This window comes from Rhododendron vialii, chromosome 3a (assembly GCF_030253575.1).
Source record: "Rhododendron vialii isolate Sample 1 chromosome 3a, ASM3025357v1".
NCBI classification, from domain to species: domain Eukaryota; kingdom Viridiplantae; phylum Streptophyta; class Magnoliopsida; order Ericales; family Ericaceae; genus Rhododendron; species Rhododendron vialii.
This window is the reverse complement of record NC_080559.1, coordinates 4,663,296-4,686,452: the sequence shown is the minus strand read 5'-3', so window position 1 is coordinate 4,686,452 and position 23,157 is coordinate 4,663,296. Positions and strand designations below refer to the sequence as shown.

General features: G+C 37.5%; 1 protein-coding gene across 1 annotated transcript; it reads right to left on the bottom strand.

Annotated features, from left to right (window-relative positions):
• Positions 1 to 1,053: 1,053 nt before the first annotated feature.
• Positions 1,054 to 22,559, bottom strand: LOC131319002 (DNA gyrase subunit B, chloroplastic/mitochondrial-like). Its single transcript, XM_058349090.1, has 21 exons — positions 22,249 to 22,559; positions 21,383 to 21,524; positions 19,163 to 19,243; positions 18,944 to 19,057; positions 16,163 to 16,219; positions 15,723 to 15,824; positions 14,872 to 15,022; positions 14,060 to 14,136; positions 12,967 to 13,077; positions 11,016 to 11,086; positions 10,516 to 10,657; positions 9,352 to 9,450; positions 8,933 to 9,061; positions 8,638 to 8,752; positions 4,507 to 4,574; positions 3,640 to 3,753; positions 3,416 to 3,532; positions 3,236 to 3,289; positions 3,043 to 3,148; positions 1,999 to 2,129; positions 1,054 to 1,563 (listed from the first exon to the last, which is right to left on the bottom strand). The coding sequence occupies exons 1-21, from the start codon at positions 22,407 to 22,409 to the stop codon at positions 1,495 to 1,497; spliced, it is 2,211 nt and encodes a 736-aa protein (XP_058205073.1). The 5' UTR covers positions 22,410 to 22,559; the 3' UTR covers positions 1,054 to 1,494.
• Between the last annotated feature and the right edge of the window lie 598 nt (positions 22,560 to 23,157).

Here is a 23,157-nt window from a genome sequence, read left to right as displayed (position 1 = left end):
GATTTTGGTTTGGTTATAGATTCTACTTTAATCTTTCAACAAAAATATGCATTCATATAGAAGTTGAAAGACTTAGTGGCTATTTAAATAAAACTAAAAGCTAAAATTGAAACTGAATTTTTTAAGTTGAAAAACTGTTTGATAAACCTAGAGTATTTTTACATATATAAGGAGTCGAGCTTGATTGGGTAAAACAAAAATTTACAAATAAGTACTCAAAATAATACCCACTTTACTAGTCTCAACTCTCAAATTTTAAAATACTTGGTAACAGAAAGTAGGTTGGAGTATTAGTTTCGTCCTTCTTTCACACCAATCAATTTCCCCGTGTATGAAATTTGGGAGAAATTTTTCGGTGCTGGTCCAAACACTCTCTCCTTTATTTCTCTCCAAATTCAAGCCGTCCAAAAACGCAATAGACGGCTCCGATGCGCCGAGCGGACACCACGTGGTACCCACTCAGCGTTGAAATTTTTTCTGAAATTTGGATATAGAAACGGAAAGTTGGTTGGAGTATTTTGTGCGCTGCAGTTTGACATGTTAACTAGGTTAAATTCAAAAGGCCAGTTCTAAAGATGAAGGGTGTTATTAAATGATAAAAGAGTGACAGATGAGAAGGTGTGTCTAATTTTTACCCTATGCTTTTTAGTTTATACAGGGGAAAAAAGCTATTAAGATGAATCGTATTTGTCTTTGATGTTCTTAACACTAAAAAATACGAAAGTAAAATCTAGTTATACGAGTACAACAATTAACGTTTTGTTGAAATAGCACTATACGGTTGACAATTGAATATAGTAACTTCGCAGTCACCAATCCTGCAATGTCACACCAGTATGTCGCGCTACTATACTTAGATACGATTGTAATTGACCGATTGGAACCAGATCAGACATCATTTGCAGATTGGCAGGTTTCTATCTCACCCCCCATTCGATATCTCTCCGCACCCAAACTTGAACACCAAAGATGGTGAGTTGGACAAGATAGTAGCATCCGATCAAAAAAAAAAAAAGGCAAGACAAGAAAGTAGCAGGAAAGGAGACAAGGACAGAGTAGAAAACGAAGAACTATACTTGTCACATATCCCAGAAAAATACAGGCATAACTTAATCTTGCTGCTGTTGCTAAACGATTTCCAACTCAATCGCAACTTGGCAAGCTATTGCGACTGGTCTCTTCGAATATGGAGATTAATACATGATTGCATTCTGTACTTACAGGAAATCACATGCATGATACACATCAAGTACCCGCTCATGGTTTGAGGACTATGACCAGAGGTATTGAAACCCTCCTCCCCATCTATCCAAGCATACTTTGGAAGGAAATGGACCGACAAACTAAAGAATCATCTGCTTCAGTAGTAAAAATGTTGACTTCCTTTTGGGGGAGATATACAAACTTCATCAAAAATGGTGAGAACAGAAACACACTTAATTGCCGTCTTGGTCTACAAAGAATACCTCCTTGTACATTGGATGATGATATGGGTCATATGTCCAGTTGTTCGATGTTGATCATGTTAGCAGAGTCCTGTATAAGTTGCTTCCGCACATCCACCTGAAACAGGAAGTACGAATGAGATACTTGGTTGTCTTGAATCCAACAAAAAGTAACTGCAATTATCAGCACCGTACGTCTGGTGTGGCAATTTAGAGGCTGGCCTCTTTGTTATTTCGGGGGTCTTTTTTTCCATTTTTCTGGGAAAAAAAAATTATCTGGCAAGCAGTTTTCAAAAAAAATCCAGTTGTATAAGAAAACTACTTATAGGGAACACCAAAAACATATTTTAGAATGTTTGAAAGCGAAGAGTGTTTTCAAACTTTTAAATGTTTTTGTTCCTGGCAACACGTTAAACTGAAAGGAAAAACAAAGACGATATGAAAACATGAGTGCTTTTGAACTTTTAAATGTCTTTGTACTGGCAACACATAAAATGCAAAGGGAAAACGATAAAAAAAACCCCGAAAATACTGGTATGCCTGATCTGCTTACCCGGGCACCCATCAGAGAGGAGAAAACTACATTTGCTTCAGCGGCATCCTCAACGATTAACTGCTTTAGCAATCTTCTCTCTGGATCCAATGTCGTCTCCCATAATTGTAAAGGCATCATTTCTCCCAAACCTGTGTTCCATTAAGATTTACACGTGAAGAGAAAATGGAAGAAAGGGAACATAAGTGTACTTCAACAGCAAGTTAAACGAAAAAATAATTTCATCAGGTCATTAGCAGAAGACTATATTATATACGAACGAACATGCGTAGTAAGAGTTGAATGCTCAAATTTAAGAGGCTGCAACAATTGGTGGACAGCCTCAAAAAATGTGTCCCCTGGATGACAAGCACAGTGAACCTCACATTATTAAACCTACATATTTCCAAACAGTGGCACGAATTGCTAAAGATGACTACAACTTGCATTTGCATGCATTTCCCACAAGGGATGGACTCCAAATCAAATGGAAGATATAAATATGTGGATACCCACATGAAATGCGTCAATTCACCCAACACAAAAACAAATGGAAGATGAGAATCATATCACGTCTTTTCTGCTAATGCTTCCCCCCTGTATCTTGGTATGAACAATCCAGACTGATGGTAAAAGCACTGAAAAAGACAACTAAAACTTTAATTGATCGGAAAACTTCATTGAGAGTGTTGAAACTGTATGGGCCTTTGAGATCATCAACAACATTTACACAAAAAGGTTCATGGTCGCTAACAAATACCACAAAGCTAAAAATTAGGACAATTGCTTCCTTTTTCCTCTTCGAGAAATGGCATAAATGATTGCACATCATCACCAAATGAATAAACTTGAATCATGGCACATAAGGCCATCATCACAAAACAGTTGCTTTTGATTAATCAAAACAAAAGAAGTGGAGTAAGGTAAGTACTATGAATGTACGATAAAAATACAAACTAGCAACATTCAGAATACGCAGGCATGCACAATACATATATGGTATCCTAGCCTATTTTTTTCTAAACCTGATGTGGAGAACCCAAAACATCTGAGTATTCATCTTACCTTTAAACCTCTGAATGTTATATGATGCATTTGGAGGGAAAGAGCTCTGTAGCTGTTTAAGTTCTGCCTCGTCATAGCAATAATGTGCTTGCTTTCCCCTCTCAACCTGATTAATTAAACATATACAAACTCACGGCATTTAATGGTACGGATTTCAGTTGAATTCTTGGACCTATGAAATTTGAAGGCATACCTTGTATAAAGGTGGAACACCAACATAAATGCAGCCTTCATCAAATAAAGCCCTCTGAAAGGAATAGTAAATCAATTAATCAAAATGCATTTGTCTTCCTCAAGCGCTTGAAGATCAATTTTATAGGTTCTTCTCTTTTATGCTTAAGTATTTTGAATGAGGCTTATGTCAATTATGTACCTGGTATCTGAAAAAAAAAGTCAAAAGTAATGTTCGAATATGGGCCCCATCTACATCAGCATCAGTCAAAATTATTATCTTATGATAGCGGAGAGCATCTTTTTTAAAATCTTCTCCCTGAAACCAGGAAATTTCAGTCAATGAAACAGGTGAGTATTGACAGGAAAGAGTGTCCATTATTTTCATATAGGACCAGAGAAAGAAAAAGAATATCATGAGATGACCTTTACTCCAAGTCCCAGAGCAAGGATAAGATTTTGGAGCTCTTGATTCTTGTACATAGCAGCTTCATCCTTTCTTTCAATATTCAAAATTTTGCCCCTTAGGGGAAGAACAGCCTGTAGGAAGCCAACAAAATATTCTCTACATCCACCCTCTTTACACGTGAAAATTAGAAGTTCTAGAAGTACAAAGATATACGTGTCCTGTAAATCTTGATCAGTGAATGCCAGAGTTTGACCCTTACCAAGAGAAAGAGCAAAATGAGTGTTGCGCTTATTGGGTAATGAGTGTACTCTCTCTTGGCCTCTTTCTAGGCACCAAAGAGCCATGGAACTTGGTGTGAAACACAAACAGGGACACCAGTATTCTATAATTTGACAAGTTGGCTGTTGCATGCAGGTGTGGTGGCTCTATCACTGGACACAACTCTGCAATCACTTGCATACATGTTGGGACTCGTAGTTTATACATTCACAATCTCGAAAATTTGAGCCTAGGCCTCTTCAAACTCCTTTACTTTAGATGAACCACAGGAATTAGCCTCAAGCTCGAGGTTATTATCCACAGAAGCCACTCTTCATAATTTTGTCATGAGCTGAGACTCTGAGCTCAATCACTTGCAAATTTTGAAGACAGTGGGCACACCCATCAAGCACCCAAAGAAAGCCGAGTTCACTTATCACTACGTCATACCCTGTTGCATTAGTGAACTTAATATGTACCTGCATCATCTTACACTCAAATCTTCCTGAACTGTTTCTTTTATTTTCCTTTCTACCCTTTTAAAGGAGTTACATTTTTTCATCCACTATATAGTATACTTTCATTTCATCCATAAGAAGCATCAATTACAACTTGCAAAATTTCACCTGGAACCGCCTGTCACGACCTTGCTTTGTGCTACCACCAGCTGAATCTCCTTCGACAATGAATATCTCTGCCAAAAAAAAAATATATATATATATATATGGAATTCAAACCCTAACAAAACCTTTCAATAGCACAAAAAATTAGGCGATCCTAAGCCAAGTGGGGGCTATGTCAAATTGCTAGGTACTACAAAGTTAGTTCATGGAATCACACAATATGGAAAGATCCCAGAGCATGCTCATTAAAAATTATAATGACCTGTGATGAACAACTAAGATTTTGATTGTGTTTGGGCACTCAATTTTAATTACGTGACCCAAGCAGTTGAGTAAATTTACTATACCTCGGCTACTTTCATTTGTTTGGAGATAAGGAATACTTGAGAAACCAACTAAAGTTTCTGCTTCTTCTAGGCTTTATCAATTTTACAGAATAACAACTACAGATGTTAGTTGGAACCAATTAAATTGATGCAGCTGTCAGCATCCAAGCCCAGCTGGACAATTGTTCGGTTATCACCAATAAATCGATAAAAAACAAGTGACATGGATAAAACTCAACATTAACATAACTATTCAGATTTCGATTATTCTAAGAAGCATTGAATTCGCTTCATTTTCTAAGTTTCCTAAGCATATGTTCCATGGCTGTTGAAATAGCCAATCTTTAACAACAATTTAGCGAAAATTAATCGTACTTCCCTAATTATTCGTAGGTTCAGTAAGCCAGAAAATTGTCAAGTCAGACACACGCAGACGCGCGTGCACGAGCGCGCGCACGAGAGAGAGAGAGAGAGAGAGAGAGAGAGAGAGAGAGAGGTTAGGGTACAATTATTGGCAAAACATACTATTATAACTCATCCCATACGTCTGTTTATTAGCATCATCCCGACGTCCCTACACCCTCTTTCCTTGCTTCTTCAACTTGTTTTCCATATCTCAGAGGGATCAAATATATTTCTCTCGGTTAGGGTTTTGAAACCACCAACCCCCAACCTTTTATTGTGAAAGGTATTTGAATGCCACCTTCCATCAGTCTTCATTAATGGTAATCGTTGCCCATGAAGGACAAAAAACTTGAATTCCTTGAACGTTGGAACATTTTATGTTAAGTCCAGACTAAAACAACTTCCCTTCTATGGCAGCATGCACATACATGATTTCCACCTTTTTCCAATGGATATGTAGGGCACTTCACTTGAAAGTTGGAATTATCTCAAGACATAACATTTGTAAATGCAATCTATGTAGTACGGACACAGATACGGATACGGGACAATTCTAAAAAAATGGGGATACGGACACAGCAGGGGACACGCCACGTGTATAAATAAATAAATAAATAAATATATATATATATATATATATATATATATATATATATAGGGCACTTCTAATGCGGGCGCCCGCATTCAAGCAAGTTGCGGACCACACCATTTCTCCCTTTTCCAGATTGAATTTTGATGATCCGAGCCGTTCAATGTGTTCAGAACGTGATTTTAAGAGTACCCGCGGGAAATCGGAAAAAAAAATGACCGGGAAGGGCTTGATTTAAGCAGTTTTTATTTAAATCGTTCAATAAAAAATAAATAAAAACAACTCGAATGAAGCCCTTCCCGGTCTTTTTTTTTGCTGATTTCTCGCGAGTACCCTAAAATCATGTTCTAAACACATTGAGCGGCTCGGATCATCGAAATTCGATCGGGAAAGGCAAAGTCCGCAACTTGCTTGAATGCGGGCACCCGCATTAGAAGTGCCCTGAGTGTATATGTGTGTGTGTGTGTGTATATATATACACATATACATATATACATATATTTTTTCTTTTCTTCCACTGTTGATGAAGACATGTCCTATATGAATATATAAGATTACTATGGTCCAAATAAAGGCATAATTACCGTTTAACCCAAATATTTTTGAATAATTTCATATTAACCCCTCGAAATTAAAAATATATATTACATTTTGACCCTCAGCATTGTCCCCAGCGTGTCCCCAGCCGTGTCCCCTATCAAAAAATAATAAAAATTATTGGACACACCACGTGGCATGTCCTCGCCATGTCCCCGTGTCCAATACATGGACACGGTGCGCTTTGGAGTGTCGGTGTTACAGAGAATGCAATTTTGGTTAGTTAAAATCAGCTCAATATTTGCTAGGACTTTGACTAAAACCCCTGTAGTTAACTTCCATCTCTATATGATCCCTCCTTTTATAATTGCAATAGTCCACCACACAAATCTGATGGCATTGGATCATGCAACTACCACAATGAAAGGATCGACTACTTTTTACCATTACATTGACTTGGTTAACTCACACATTGACTCAGTCATTGACACATAATCACGCCTGAATTTTATGTGACATCATTAAATAAAATAAACAATTTAATAACCCACTCACACAGCACATCACAACCTCCCCACCTTGATGACCATCCCTTTCATTGTTCTCCTTGTAGGTTCCGCTCCTTTGATCTGAAGCAACAATCCCATTCTGGTCTCCATCTTATTAACCAGTCATCTCTACATTGTTTCTCTCCACACCTTTATTCACCTCAATGGTGGAGATCTTCACACTGTACTCTCAATTTTCTGCTATCATTATCTTCTCTCCCTCCTCTGAAAGCTCCCTACACCTACAATCCTGACCTTTTCTCTCCCAATCTACATTATGTTCTTATGGGTCGAACAGAATGAAAAGACACTTTTTGCATATTAATTGTGTTGAGGGTGAGCAAAATCACTAACTATACGTATACCACCTATACACATCTCAACAGAGAAAACATGCCAGAGGGGATGATGAGGACAACAAAAACTAATAAATTGCTAGACAAGGGTATTTTGGCTGTAGCAGAGACTCTAATCAAGAGCTGCATGGTTCGTACAAGGATTAGTAGATCAAGGGTCATCCATAGTAGTTTGGTAGTTAAAGGGTCATCATTAATTCTTGCATTAATATTCATCTAGATGCATTAAACACATGTTAGTAGGTACAATGTATGCATTTATATCTAGGTTCATTCACATATCTTTTTGAATGTATTTATTAATTAGGTTCATTTCATTTAGAGTTCTAGGAATTAGAAGAGTCTTTCCCATGGATTATAAATTGAGATGTAATCTTTCATTTGGAATAGAGTTGATTAATGAATTTGAGATTTACAAGGCTAATGCCATTGTAATTGGGGATTGGGCTGCGGTCCTTCCTTGCAGAAATCGCCTAACGCTTGCAAGGGTGAAGCACCTCTATCTCTCTTTCTCTCTCGACTTCTTCTATTCTCTCATTTCTTCTACTTTGCGAGCTTATTCAAGTAATATTCTTATTTACCCACCCAAAACCACCACAATTCCAATTGTAGGCAGCAATACGCTAAGGGTTCTAAATCTGTCCTACATCAGGGGATTAGGATCAGCATGCAACTGGGAGAAAGACCCAATCAACTACCTTTATAAGTATAAGAAACATACTGCACTCATTGACACAACAGTCGGCCTCCTAACAAATCATACCAAACTCTACCAAAAATAAATCGCCTCTTTGTTCTTATTTTGCCAATGTCAGTTGTTTGTTCTTATTTCCGAACGGCTCTCATACCGGGACCTCCCTTTCATCCTCCACTTCATAGTATGGCCAATGTTCCAAAAGTCGCTAGGCGCTAGTCAGGCGGTTGGCCACCTTCAAGCTTCGAGGCCTAGTAATTGGCAATTAATCGGCCCATAGCAATTAGTAATCGGCGATTAATCAGCGCATAGCAATTAGTCAAATCTAGTCGGATAGGCCCCGCCAGCGATTAATCGCAGATTAATTTCTACTTTTAAGAACACCCAGTTTGGAACATCAAACTCCCCGTTTGTACCCCTCCTTCAAATGGTTTGGTTTGTTTGACTGATCCTCTAATTGTTGCTCCAATTGGATCTTAGTCATCTACTACACATTGCTCTCTCAGTTGTGGCCTTTTTTTCTTGGGTCTGAAGCTTTTTAATTGCAAACCCCTGATTTTGTATTTGACGAATTGTATTGCACTTTGATGATCTTTTCATCCACTGATGTGACAGGGGGAAGTACCATGTCATACATGCAACGCTTGTGCGCACTTCAATAAACGAACACAGAACATACCAGATTCCTCAGGATCTGTGGCTGAGCAATCAGCAAGCTTTCCGGGAAGAGATGAGGATTTTAGAACACCCTTCTGTCTCACCAGTTCCCTTGCCCTCTTTGCCGCTAGAGCTGCCTAAATAGTGATTAACAAGGCATGAATTGCAAGAAAAATGCATCAATTCTATAGCTGAAGTTATACCCACTTCCCCCTCCCCCTCCCCCTCCCAAACTAAAATGCAGATAAAGGCTAATGGAAATAAAAATTCAAGTTACGAATCTGAATGAACCACAAAAATCTGATGAGTTGTTGTACCTTTAGCGCGTTAAGTGACTTCGAAAGGATTGAATCCAGGACATCTGGGTGCAACTCCAAGTACTCTGTGAGGAACTCTTGGATAGATTGATCAACGACTCTCCTCACCTCTGGGTTTCCCAACCTTGTCTTTCAAGGACAGACAGAATAAAAAGTAATACAACATTATCAGCAAAAAAAAGGGATGGTTTGGCTATCTTAAACTGCTAATTGATGAACCAAAGCATCAGCTATCGTGAACGTGAAAATGACACTGCAATTACTTTGTACTCTTTTTAACCGATTCTCACACATCATAGAGCATTTAAACTATCAGGGTATATGGCCTTTTGAAAGGAGGCCTTTTCTCATAAGGATGACATTCCCTTAGTACCTTTTCTTATCATATTTTACTTTCCAAAAAAGTAAACAGGGAGTACCTTTGTTTGTCCCTCGAACTCTGGATTTTGTACTTTGACAGAAATAATACATGTCAAGCCCTCCCTTACGTGTTCACCACTTAAGCTGACATCTTTCTCCTGCGATGGAAAAACAAGAATCAAAAAGTCATCCTATTTTTTGGTTTCTAAAATAAAAGGAGAAGGAGGAAGGACCCAAGCACCACTTCCAAAGGGGAAAAACTAATACACTATGCCTACAGCAGTTTTATAATATCTGCACAGAGTATGTAAGGATTAGGGGTGAGCATGGATCGGATTGGTCTGGTTTTATAGTAATCCAATAACTAAATCACTACTTACGGATTATGAATTTAGAGAACCAAATCAATCCATAAAATTCATAAAACCAAACCAATCCAAACCATTCAAAGGCGGTTTGGTTTCGGTTTTAAACCACGGTTCGTTTAAAATTGAGATATCATTACTATAAACTATTTTAAGTACTTAAAATTGCATAGATAACTTAAACTAAAAGTTATATTGAAATTAATATATTAAAATCATCAAAACTCACTAACATCAATCAACTAAATAAGAATAGAATACATTAGAAAGTAAGTTACCGAGATAAAAGAGTAGGAAATCACTTTACTAAGCCCAAACCATGTATGTAGCGTAATGAAATTGTAGGAATAAGAAGTTTAGGAAATTAATATTGAAAGTGAAAGAAAAGAATAGGGTGGTGGAATAGAGTATTAGATAAGGAAATTAAGTTTATTAAGTATATCTAAACAAATTATATACTATATGTGTGTGTGTCTATCACACGGTTCGGATTGGTTTGGAACCAGAACCATTAACGTAAATCCATAAACCAAACCATTTAACACGGTTTTTATTTTTTTTAAACCAAGACCTAACCACATCATTAAAAAACCAAACCAAATTATTCGGTTTGGATTGGTTTGGACTGGATTCACGGTTTCATGGTTATTTTGCTCACCCCTAGTAAGGATCCACGACCACTCATGAACAGATTTTAACGAAAAAGAAACTGCTTTCCTTGCTGTTTTACTCAATGAAAATGTCAACGACCAGGTGATTTGTGGCACATATAAACAGCCAAAAATTGAAAGGGAAATATTTAACGACATTGGTCTAAAACAAAAAAACAAAAACACAACAGGCCAGAGCCCTACGCACCTTGAAAATTTTCATTTTTTTCCCGAGGTTGTTGAGGGTTCTTGTTAAGGACGCCTTTACAGCATCAATGTGAGTACCACCATCAACTGTGCGTATGCTATTAGCATATCCCAGCATGGTATCCGTATATGCATCAGAACACCTATGACAAAGATTGAGAAGAGAACTACATTAACTGACAAGTGACAACACAAGGGGACTCTCAGCTTTGAACGTAACACTGGTTCAATAGATCAAGATGTAAACAGATACAAAATTGTTCTGGCATTTAACCAGCACGAACAATATGTGCTCTCCAACTTTTAACGAGCCAAACCCAAGGACGATATCAACAGAAATCTAATGACATAATAACTCAGGCAACTTAAATGGGAAGTGGTTTTAGTATTCTTGTGGATCTGAAGTCCAAGAAAGAGCATTTGAAAGAAGTATAAAGAAAAAAATTACACAAACTAAAATCAGAAAATTAAAAAAAGGAAGAAAAGAAAAGACATGTTTACCACTGCAGAGCCACATCAATTGTGATTCCATCTGCTTCTTTTCTAAAACCCACAATATCATGAAGTGGTTTCTGGATCAAAGAACTGTCAGTCATTATTGAGCAAAATCATAGTGCAAATGTCAAACCAATAGTGGCCACAGAAAACACAAACACCAGTTATCAAAAATAGTTCAAAAACCTTTACACAATCATAAGAGCCTTTAGATATCCTGATATCCAAAGGAAGCAAACATCTATAAATCATTTAAGTATAAGCCCTGTGATGTGAATCATGTGAGATGTGACCAATATTTGAGATCAACCTTTGGGCACAAAAGGTGGATGATCAGGATTTAACATAAAGTGTTCTGCATTTCAACAGTGCTACTTGCACATATTTTTGTGCACATATCATGCACATACATTTTTGTGGGGCCCATATCGGGGTCCCACAAAATGATCCAAACCGCTCACCTTTTTTAAAATATTTTTTGGAGGGTTCCTGTAAAAAATCAACTCCAACGGATATCGGTAAGAGCTTTCTAAAAAATCGTAGGGCAAAACAGAATGATTCGCCCTACGATTTCTGAGAAAGCCCTTACCAATATCCGTTGGAGTTGATTTTTTACGGGAACCCTCCAAAGAATATTTTAAAAAAGATGAGCGGTTTGGATCATTTTGTGGGACCCTGATATGGGCCCCACAAAAACGTATGTGCATGACGTGCACAAAAATCTGTGTGGGAATCATTATAGTATTTTAATTTGTCTGCATTGTTATACCCCTACCAATACATGAATGTTGCTGTTGTAATCCTATCTTTCCTAGACTTACCATTTCTCAACCCCTAAGAAGCACGTGTAGGGGTACGTCGTTATGGAGAAGCCTAAACCTGAAGAGTACAGGAATAGTGCAGGGTAAAACTATAACAAATAAATTTTTATAGTTTAGAGTAATGTATTACACGTAATGATTACAGTTCGCATGAAAGAAATAGGTAAAAGACATGGGCATTAAGCATCTAATATCAATGACAGTTAAAAGCCCAACCTAACAAACAGATAGTTTAATGCAATGACGTTAAAGAACCTATGGACCAAACTCTTTATTCTACAATCATACTAAGCATTGAGAAGAAGTCTTATCAACTTAGCTTCATTTCTATGTTGAGTACGGCCTGATATATATTAAGGTCCTTTTGGGGTACGGCAAAACCATATAGAATATTTAAGTATAAGTTTCGTGTACCCGGTACGCTACATGTACAAGTATGACAAGGTTTTAGAAATGCTCATACTTCATAGCTCAACCTTAACATTCTCATTTCAGCTACATTCATCTTATTTATGTCTTGTCTCTTACGCACTCAGAGGCATTCTATGAAAAAAATTCTTTTAACTTTGTACGTAGGCACCAATTACATAATATGTCAGAAGGACCTCCACTTAATCCAATCTACTTTCATTCTTATGCTGCATTATCTGCAATCTCTCCATAGTCCATCCTTGTTAATAACAGAACCTAGATAACAAAAATCTTCATGTTGTATGTATGTTACTACATTTAAGTTCTATGTATCCTGTTTCATTTCTGCTTAAACTTCAAACCCTTTTGACTCCAATGCTTCTCACCAAAATTCTAATTTAATCAAGTTCCCCTAGAGTTTCATCCGCGAAGACATCAGCATACAACATGGAACCTCTTCCTAGATATTATGTTTCCATTATTCCCATTGGGCCTATTGAACCAAGTTGATACTCAAAACTCTGTATTTCCAGAAAGATGCAAGCCTTGAGATCTAAATAGCTACGCTTGATTGCGCAAACAAAGGAAAAAGTAGAGGGAGGAAAAAGAAGATCTCCATACTTATATAAGAGAAGTTAACCAGTAATATTAACACTAGTGAGCTGTAAGAATGGTAAATGAGAAGTGCGGGGGTGCGGAAACTTAAAACGCAGGAACTAGCTTGCCTTATCAGTATTTAGCCACCTCACATATTCAACCAGTCCACCAGCATAGCAGTATTCATTGTACTGGCTCTTCTCTGGATCTGCATCCTCTTTCTTGAGGACAATAGTAAGCTGAAAAGGTGGAGACAAGATGGATTGTGAATCGTAAAAACACAAAAGTCAAAAGATTTTGACAGAACGTGAAGAAGATGAACTTCATGTCGAAACGTAATGCTAAATGCTACTCTTTGTCATAATTTGTCTATCGATTTTGAGGAATACAACATTTTAAGGAAACACAACCATTACACAGTTTTGAGTTTACACTTACATAACTTCAACTTTCTAAATAATTCACTCCAACTTTTAAAAATAATTACTCTGATTCAAAAGAGAAGGGGCAAAAAGGAGATTGTATAGAAGTTGGTTCATTAACTTTTCAAAGTACAAAAATATTTTGGACTACCAAAGGTCAAAAATTGGACAAAAAATATTGGAATGGAGGGAGTAAAACCATTTCACAGGGAAAAGCCACGTCAGAATCAGCGGTTGTAACTGAACAAAGAAATTAGAAACGTTACTGCTCATCAGTAAGAAGTTGCAAGTAAATTTTCTTTTGAAGAATAACCAACTTTTTCCACAGGAACTGGTTCTAAGATGACTAGCCATCAATCTCCAAGTTCCTACAACATGCTAGGTGGGAAGCAGAAACACAATCAGATACTATGATACAGGACAAGTATGACCATTCCGTCAAAATCTTGTATAATCACCATCAATTTGATATTACCTCATTTGGCAGCCTGGCATTAAACAATCCTCTCACTTATCAGAAAAGTTATAGTATAATCCTATAATGCATGCAAGCAGTTATACAGCACATAATTTAAGAACGACACGCATTCATCAGATTTCATATTGGGACATATTTCCACATTAAAGAAAGCTCCAAAAGAAGAAAACCGTTTAAACAAGGTCCACAGAAATCCTGGAGGGTTGGAAGTACAAATTTCAAATCTATAAAGCAAAATGAAAAGCGCGAGAAACATGGAAGGATATAATTCAGAAGTTTGGGAAATGTAACAGAACAACAAGAAGATTCTAATAAATCTACCTCTGGGTTTAGAAATGCAAGCTCCCTTATGCGCCCAGCTATGGTGTTGTAATCAAACTGAATGCCAGTAGTGAATACTGCATAAAAGTTCAGTCAGAAAAAGTATATGAAAACTTTGAATGCAGTTATCAAAAGCACAAACACAGACATGAATACACATACGGACAAGGATACAGGCATGGCACATGACAATTTCAAAATAATATATAGGACGCCCGCATACGACAAAACAATATTTTTTAATTCAATATGTATAAGGATCTTCTATCCAAAAACGACCAAAACTAATGGAAACTTGCCAATCAATAATAATAATAATAATAATAATAATGGAAACTCAACTATTTCTACAGAGCTAATACATGATTTAAATAGTTAATGGTCACAGCTAATCAAAGGTGGAGATCTGTTGGCAGTGCCAGATCTAGGGCAGTTGAAGAACTAAGGCAGTCATCGGTCAAAGAGCTAGGATTTGAAGATCACCTTGCTATATATATGACTTTGTTTGTAAAATCCACCCATACATTTTCAATTAATTCAAGACTCCCAAATAAGTTCTATCAAACCCTAGAATATGCCCCGTTGTGTCCCTTATAATGTCTAAATTAGAACAAGGGTGTCCCAATGTGTCCAGCTGGAAAAAAACAAATCAAATTAAACTCAAGCATGTTTAGGCATGTCTCACGTGTATCTGTATGCCATATGTGTGCAACAAGGATGTGACAACCAGTAATGAGCACCTGCACTCATAGGGTATCCTAAATGATTGAAAGAAGTCTTTGAATGGCACTCATAGGGAAGTGAAGATCAACCTTCTTTGTCAGGCCAAAACCTAATCAATGTCCCTTGATGATCCTTTGATTCATCTGCAAGCTCGTGACACATTAAAGTTGATATAGGCTTGCCACGAGCATATTTCTGCTGGTATTCCTTCCCATCGCGCCAAACAGTAATTTCTAATGCCTGCAAATCAATTCATTACCCAAGTTCAAGGCTCAGTCCTGCTAAATAGAGACGTAACCTTGAAATGCCAAGTAAGAAGATGAGAGATAACAAGTTACACAAGTGTTTCTGGGCCATTGATATACCATCACCTTTAATTTGCTGAAATATCATGGCTACTTGGGAAATTCAACAGTAAATCTTTTAGTAGCATTGTCAGGAAGCTTGCTTGGGCTGATATGGTTTTTACACATGGCAAGAAATGAGCCGCAGATTTTTTCAAGGCATTCAAAGGCCTTTTCCAGTTTTAGATAAGATTTGTATTGATGTTCTCGTCAGAAGTTTTACATTTGTGTCTGTCAAGGAAACACCATGATTTTTAGCCTTTGAAAAATTCCCCATAGTTTTTCTTCCTGGCGAGCTGAATTCTGTTGTTTGAAGGTATGCCTTTCGTTGTCCTTTGCAAGATGTTTTCTTTTAATGAATCCCCCATATACCCCCACCCCACCCCACCCCCAAAAAATATACAAAACAAAACATTGAGTAACTCATCAAAATTGGAACATGAAGCATAATCCCCTGCCCAAGTACAAATAGAAACTTAAGGCTCTGCTCTATGTCAACCATAAGAGAATAGCAAACGAATCACACACATGCACGCATGCACGCGAACAAGCACAATTCAATGGAGATAAACGCACAAGAAAATGAAAGAAAGCACCTCAGATAAAGCATTCACAACCGACAAGCCCACCCCATGTAGCCCTCCTGAGACACGGTAACCACTACTTGACCCACCAAATTTGCCACCTGCATGTAAAACCTGCACAAGTTGATTGTCATATATTTGCAGCGCTGCTTGATAATTAGAAAGATTGTCTCCATCAGCTAGCCAATAACAGATATCTATGCCATTACATATGTATCAGCACATTTAGAGGAAAACTAGTGAAATACATGCCCATACCGAGCATGGATTATGTACTAAATTGATTATTGATAATTTCTATTTTAATTTTTTTTACACCTGTTCCCCTGTTTGTTTATCTTCCTATACAACTATACAATAATAGAAGTTTACGTGGCTGGTAGTGCAATCCATGTTCACCGTATATATTTCCTAGTTTAATCTTATTTATAAATATACGTTAGAGGCAATACCGTCAAGACAGTCTCCAAAGAAGATTTTTTTGTCGCTGGATGCAAATCAGTTGGAATCTGCAATGCACAAAGCATGTAACTTGTTAGTAACTTAAAAGCTGAAGTTAGACATCAGAAACCAGCTTGAAGCCTTAAACAAGATGTAGCCAAAAAAACATCCAAATGCGATCCTTCTGGTCATACTACAAAAGTAGCATTTTAGCATTGACAAGTTTTTTGTTTTCGATTTTTGTTTCTCTTGTTTTGAAAGTCAGGTACGACATTAATGTACTGCAACCCAAATATTCATCTCAATTCATAACTATCAACAACCCAAAATACATATCCAAAAAGTTCAACTAATGTTTGTTGTCATTTGAAAATAACATGCTATTGTTGTTCTCGGAATTTCTGGAAGACAAAAAATTAGAGAAGCAATAGAGAGAATAAGATACGAGGAGAATTCAACACCTCTTCCAGCCTCTCTCATCATAAGACAATAAGAGAGACCAAAAAAGAGGACGGGCACACAAGCGTACTTTTATGACCCTCAACCCAAGGAACCAATTCGAGGCACATGCAGGCAAGTGAAAAAGGTGCGAGACTGTGAGGCAGCAGGTCATCATTAACAAAAATGCTGTGTTATGCATGGAGTCAAATCTTTCATAAAAGCGATCCCAAGCCAGAGCAAGGAGTGTAGAGAGAGCGTAGGTTGCAAGACAACCGCCCATAAAATACGGTCAGTTCAGTACTTCAGTTACTAACATGAAATCCTGGAAGAACATAGCCGGGAGAAATGGCAAATGGATGTAGCCTAATCAATTGATTAGGACCCAAGGCTTACATAGCTGCCGATCACATCTCTTCACACTACATTGTAGGTTAAAATTAAATTCCAAACAATCACACTACCATCTTTTGGTCGAAAAGCAGAAACGCTTTATTTACTTATGGTTACTCGTTTGTCATTCCAGTTTCCAATACCAAACCATTTCTAAGAATTCTAGAAAAGAAAATACAACCCTGGGTTCTGAAAAACGCAAGAAAAGCATATAACATTAAATTGTTGGCTGATAATAGAATTTATTTCGGATTCAAGGATGTCACCATTTGAGTTCGAGGATATAATCGAATTCTCTTTCAGGCCAATGCACAGATTGGAGAAGGATATGGACCATACGGTTACATAGTAATAGTCCCCAAGAAGGGTCAGAAGCAAAAGAACAGACATACAGATATAGATGGATAAGCTCATAACGGATCATTGGAGTCCTTTGGAGAAACAACTCTAAGGCTTTTCCAGTAGCCATAAGTTTCCTAAGAAGCAGGAACAGTTCGAAGAAGGCGACCCATTTGTGTCTGTTTGAGTCATACAGCAACACTCTTAAAACACTCAGCCACATGACATACAATTGTCCCATTATTTATATTCCGAAGAATCGGGACACGCTTCACACCCGATGGAAAAACGTGTCATTCACTTAAACAGACATAAATGAAGCACATTACAAGTTTGGGACAAAGAATTGCCAATGAACAACCGATCAGATCTGTTAAGAACGAGCTGAAGAGTACAAGACAGGGGAAGCAGTGCAGCCCATGAGCCCAGTTTGTAGCAAGCCATTTGACTTGAACCAAATTTCCTTAGAGAGAGAGAGAGAGGGCAGAAAGCAATTCCTCTCCCTCTAACTAGCTTTGGGCTTTCCCCACGATTTCCATTAGAATCTTAGATTTATACTTCCTTACCCCATCTTTTTTATTCTTTATTATGAGTTTGAAAACTATGTAAGTTATTAAAATCCTTTGATTGGCATGGAAACTTAATTACTTGTTGATCCGGTTAAGAACATGACTGAAAATGGACCAAAAAAAAGTGGGCAGATGGAGAAAATTCTACAAATCTCGTCTATGAAACAAACTTCTATAATAGATAAAGGTCGTGGAGAATGTCAAAACGACACCTCAATTTTTAGTACGATAAATTATCTTTAACCTACGTTTTGAATGTTTCTTGGAAAACATGGGTGCGCTCGTGTAGTATCCGTGTCCAAGCTTCTTGGGTCACTAGTATCCAAAAAGATCATAAGCCTACCTTGTGTTCCCCCAAGAAGCTTATTCATAGTCCTCACAGGATAAAAGAAAAAAAAACACAAACAAAAGTACCTTCTATAATTACAACTACCTCCGTACTACCAAAAAAATGAGATTCTCGCCCAGCTTTCTTTCGGCTAAAATAGCTGCAGTAAGAATGAAGATAATCTAAACACATATAGTATAATCCCCGTGTAGGAGGTCTAAGACACTCGGTTACGTCAAATACACCTGGCAATAACAAGCACTTAGTTAATTGGGGTTGAATGTCAAATCTACTATCCCAAAAACCTTTTTCAGAAAGAATACACATTGTTAATTGAAATAAAAGCACGTGAAACCAAAAAATCTATTAGTTTTTAGAACATCATTTCTCACCATCAAATCACATGCCTAAAATTTGTATCACGTGGCCCATAAAATAAAACAAACTACTAGTACATTCAACAGCATGCACTATGGCTAAATAGGGACTGTGCTAGTTGACTCAGAAACTAAATGCAATCATGTGAAGCATGATAACATTAATCAACAAGTCAAGGATATAAATACATACCCCACAAATACAACAGTCTGGTTGTTACCAAACCAAACCGAGCCTTGTGTCCCAATCAATTGGGGTTGGCACAACAGTCTGGTTGCTCTATCAAAAAAATATTTACACCAGAGAGAACTGCCACTTGGCTACAGAAAGCAGAATACAAATCATACCCCGCGCCCATTGTCAGTAATGCTCACTGAATTGTCTGCATGTAATATGACGTCTATCTTTGAAGCAAATCCTGCTTGCGCCTCGTCAATAGCATTATCTAATATTTCATAAACCTAAAAGAAATCAACATCAAAACGTAGGAACGTCAAGCTAACTTAAAGTACACTGGACATATGAAAAGCGTTGGAGCAGACAAGGTAAAAGAGTGAATGAGATACCAAATGGTGCAAACCACGAGGACCAGTGCTTCCAATGTACATTCCCGGTCTTTTCCTGACAGGGTCTAAACCTTCTAGCACCTGATTAAACCAGGAATGCACCATAAGGAAACAAAATTACAGGTCCACCACTAAGCCAACAAGAGAGCTAAAAGCTAAACACAAAATTAGTATATAAGTAGACGTCTTCTATCACTATAAATGTGATTTCAGAAAAGCCAAATCATTTCGAGAAACACAAAACTACATTGCATTGTACCAATAAAGCTTCTTCTATCACTATAAATGTGATTTCAGAAAAGCTACCATCAGAATTTAAATTATAATTGTCATCAATGAACAACTCATGGTAATTTCCATAGCTTACTTCTTCTCTCTTTCACATTACATCCTTTTCAGAAGACGTGCAAGAGAGCTCATGAAACACTTTCTTCAACTTGAAATTAAGACCCTAGTCAGGAATTTTCCACACATTCATAACAAATAATGGATCCATACTCCAAAAATTGTGGTTCTAAGATTGATAATAGCAAATAATCATCCATGATACTCCTAAAATGGTGTTGGTAAGATTGTGTTTTTCCATTGTTAGTTTGAAGAAGACTGAACCAGGTTTTATTAGATGTCTTATTATGAATAAAAATTGCTCTTACGTTTACAACAAACTTATCTATTAAGCGAGGCCTACGCAAGCATATGTCATATCAGCTTTTGAAGTTGGGAAACCACCAAGATTCTAGAAAGCAGTTGCAGCTGCAGTAGTGGTAACAGTGGTGGTGATGTGGTTCCTGAGTTTAATAGGCTAATTGCCATAGTTTAACAGTGGCGGTGATCAGAGCTATGCATTTATTCCCCTTTTTGCACAACTTCAAGAAAACATACTGATATGCACATTTTTGTAGCAGAGCAATCAACCTTCCAAGTTACTCTCTCCATCTCAGACTCTCCGTAAGAGATGAAGTGACGTATGAACTAGCTATATGGCTGTTCGAACACCCTCACCCGGTCACCCCCTCAAGCCTCTCCTTCGTAATCAAGACGAACGAAGGCATTAACGGTTTGAAGCCAGAAAGCTGTCAAGCTGGACGAAGAGCTGCAAGCCAAGAGCTCTACTCTAACGTGAAGAAGGAACCCCCACTAAACATGGGGAAAAAGGTGCAAATGCAATTAATGAGGCCGGAGAACTCCCACTTCAAATGACAGAAAAGAGCTGGAACAAATCATTCCTATCTTTTCTTTGGCTTATCAAACGATCAAGTGGCCATATGAAGTATAATTTTACCACTCGAAGCAGGACACAGGTGAATACCAACTTTAGAAAGCTTGATGCATACTTAGAGCCACCCGTCCCCCTATAAACAACCTAGTATCCTATTGTTTTGCACACATAGGCAGCTCCTCATAAGTAATTGAACACCTTGAAATATCACAAAACTAACTATAACGTATATATTTTGTGGATGGTATCTTAAGTTGAATATATTTGGTGCTTAAGCTAAACACCCCCTACACAAATTTTCCCTTCACTTCTTTTCTGTGATACATGTGTTGCCGTCAACTTCTTTTACCACCTGACAAAAGCAACCCTCTAATAAACTCGTTGTAATGCTAGGATAGTAGGATGTACAACATCTTTCTTATCACCACTAGTGTTCCATATTTTTTTTGTCTTTCTGTCAGCATTGTGCTTTAACGGAGAGATTCCCATTCATCGCCCTATTGTATTGAATTGCGCCCTTTCTAGGGATTTGATTTTGAAAAAAGCAATCTAGCATATGAGGCTTCCCCTAAGGTAATATCAGCAATGGCGGGGGATGAGATATGTGTAGTCATACCCCTACCCTGTTCCGAGGAAAGGCCCTTCCGTGACTCAAAACCTTTTGCATAGGGGTCGAGGATGCCAACAGCAAGCCTGTCATTGGAGTTGGACTTATAAAGTTCATGAAATTTTAGTGACAAGTAGCCATTGATCACCATGGTAAACTTAGATAAAACTCAATGATATCTGACCTTTTCAATTTGAGGACTAGAATTTTGAAGGATAACCCGGCCCAAAATTTGTGTAGCCACCACTGCCCACACTCCACTAAGGCCAGACGTGCGAACACCTTAGGCACTGGTTAACTATTGCTCTCATGTTAATTTTCCTTACTACGTATAAATAATGGTAACGTATGAATTCCTTCCAAAATTACCCCAAATTACAAGCCATAAATTTACCTGAATTTGTTCGGACCCGTAAGTTGAGCTCGTACTTTCATGAGAAGCTTCAGTCGCAATGCCTGACGACATGGAAGCCATCGGAGACACGCCATATCTTGTCAACAAATGACTTGAAACCCTTGTTGATGGAAAACTACTCCTGGAACAATAATACAGACTGTCAACTATCTCCATTTAGCAAGTGGCAAAGACACCCCAATTTCAATCCTTAGAGTCTTAAAATCTAGGACAAAGAGAAAAAAGTATTCAAAGTATACTAATCTATACATAGCATTGGTACTTAAAACTAGTTAAGCTCTGTTTGGTTCTAGAGAAAATAAGGAAACCCCGCAACCGTTGGTCTTACTTCGACAAGGTAATTCAATAAAGTAGCTTTATAGAGATGGCATCAGTAATTAAGTCATGTTGCTGTTTCAGAATCAGATTTCCCGGATATTGTTTTCGAAACTCAAATTCGATAAACAAAAAGATAGTTCGAAATAGTCCCTTTCTACAACAAATACCAAAAAGAATGTCTCCGGTTCTCAAAAAAAATTTTAAAAACAGCTCGAAACTAGGTTTTAATGAAAACACCAAAAAATAGTTTCACATTCCAAAACAAAACCATGCTAAAGACAAAATACGAGAACGACGAGGGTCTGTGCTTTCCTAAAGAATTTACAGTAAGGTGTTTCAAATACTGTCTTCGAAAGCAACCACCAAATAGGTCATTGAACAATCTATTACACTCCTTTGAGTACATTCAAACAGAAACCCGTATCTTATCCCACTTTTCTTCTTCACTAGGCGTAACCATTTTTCTTCTTCCAAATAAAAAAACAGAAACAAACCAAACAGGGTAATAGAGATTGAAAGGGGGGTACCTGGGTCTGAAGATGAGCGAGGAGCGAGAGAGAGAAAAGGGTGAGGGGAGAGAGAGGTTGCGGGAGCGAATGATGGCAGTAGATGAGGAGGAGGAGGTGATGAAACGGGAGCCCATTACGCGAAGAGCGAAGAAGTTGAAAGGAGGTCTCAGAAGCGCCATTCAGGCGTTGCTCTCAGTGTTGGTTTCTTCTACTTGTACTGCAGTAGTGGGTGTAAATTTGGGAGGAGGAAGATAAACCCTTCTACTCTTTTGGTTTCTGATTTTGCCCCTAAACCCTACTGGAGAGTACTACCTTGTTTGAAACTTGGGAAAAAAGAAAAGAGGAGGGGGGAAAATACCTTATCTTATTTGGACGAGCAAAAATAAATAAAAAATTTACTCCACTAGGGTTAACAAAAATTCAAATTTTTTTTGTAAAGTAAAAGAACTCGTCGATATTTAGTCAATTGTTGAAAAAAAAATGAATTTTCCAAGCAAAAAAGTTTACTATTTTTACGTCATCGTTTTGCACACCGGACATACATTTTGAGATTGAACAAGAATCTTATTTAATGTGAGAAATGAGTATACTACTACCTTCGTCCTAAAAAATAATGAGGCTTTGTCTGGAAAAATTCCAGGAGTACATCTAGTGGTTTGTAAATATCCATCTTTGGATTTTTTTACAACAGATTTAATTTTCTGTTGAAAAAATAATTCTTCTTTTAATTCTCGTTTTACTGATCGGATAAATTTTTTAAGACGGAAAGTATAACAGAGTTTAGGCACAGTAAACTTTTTCTCTCCACTTCCGTCACACTTTTCTTCTTAAGAATTTTCTTGTTTAATCTTCTCTTCTTTTACATTACATAACGGCCATAATTTTTTGTATGTTTTCGAAGCAATCTAAATCCTATAATTGTACTAT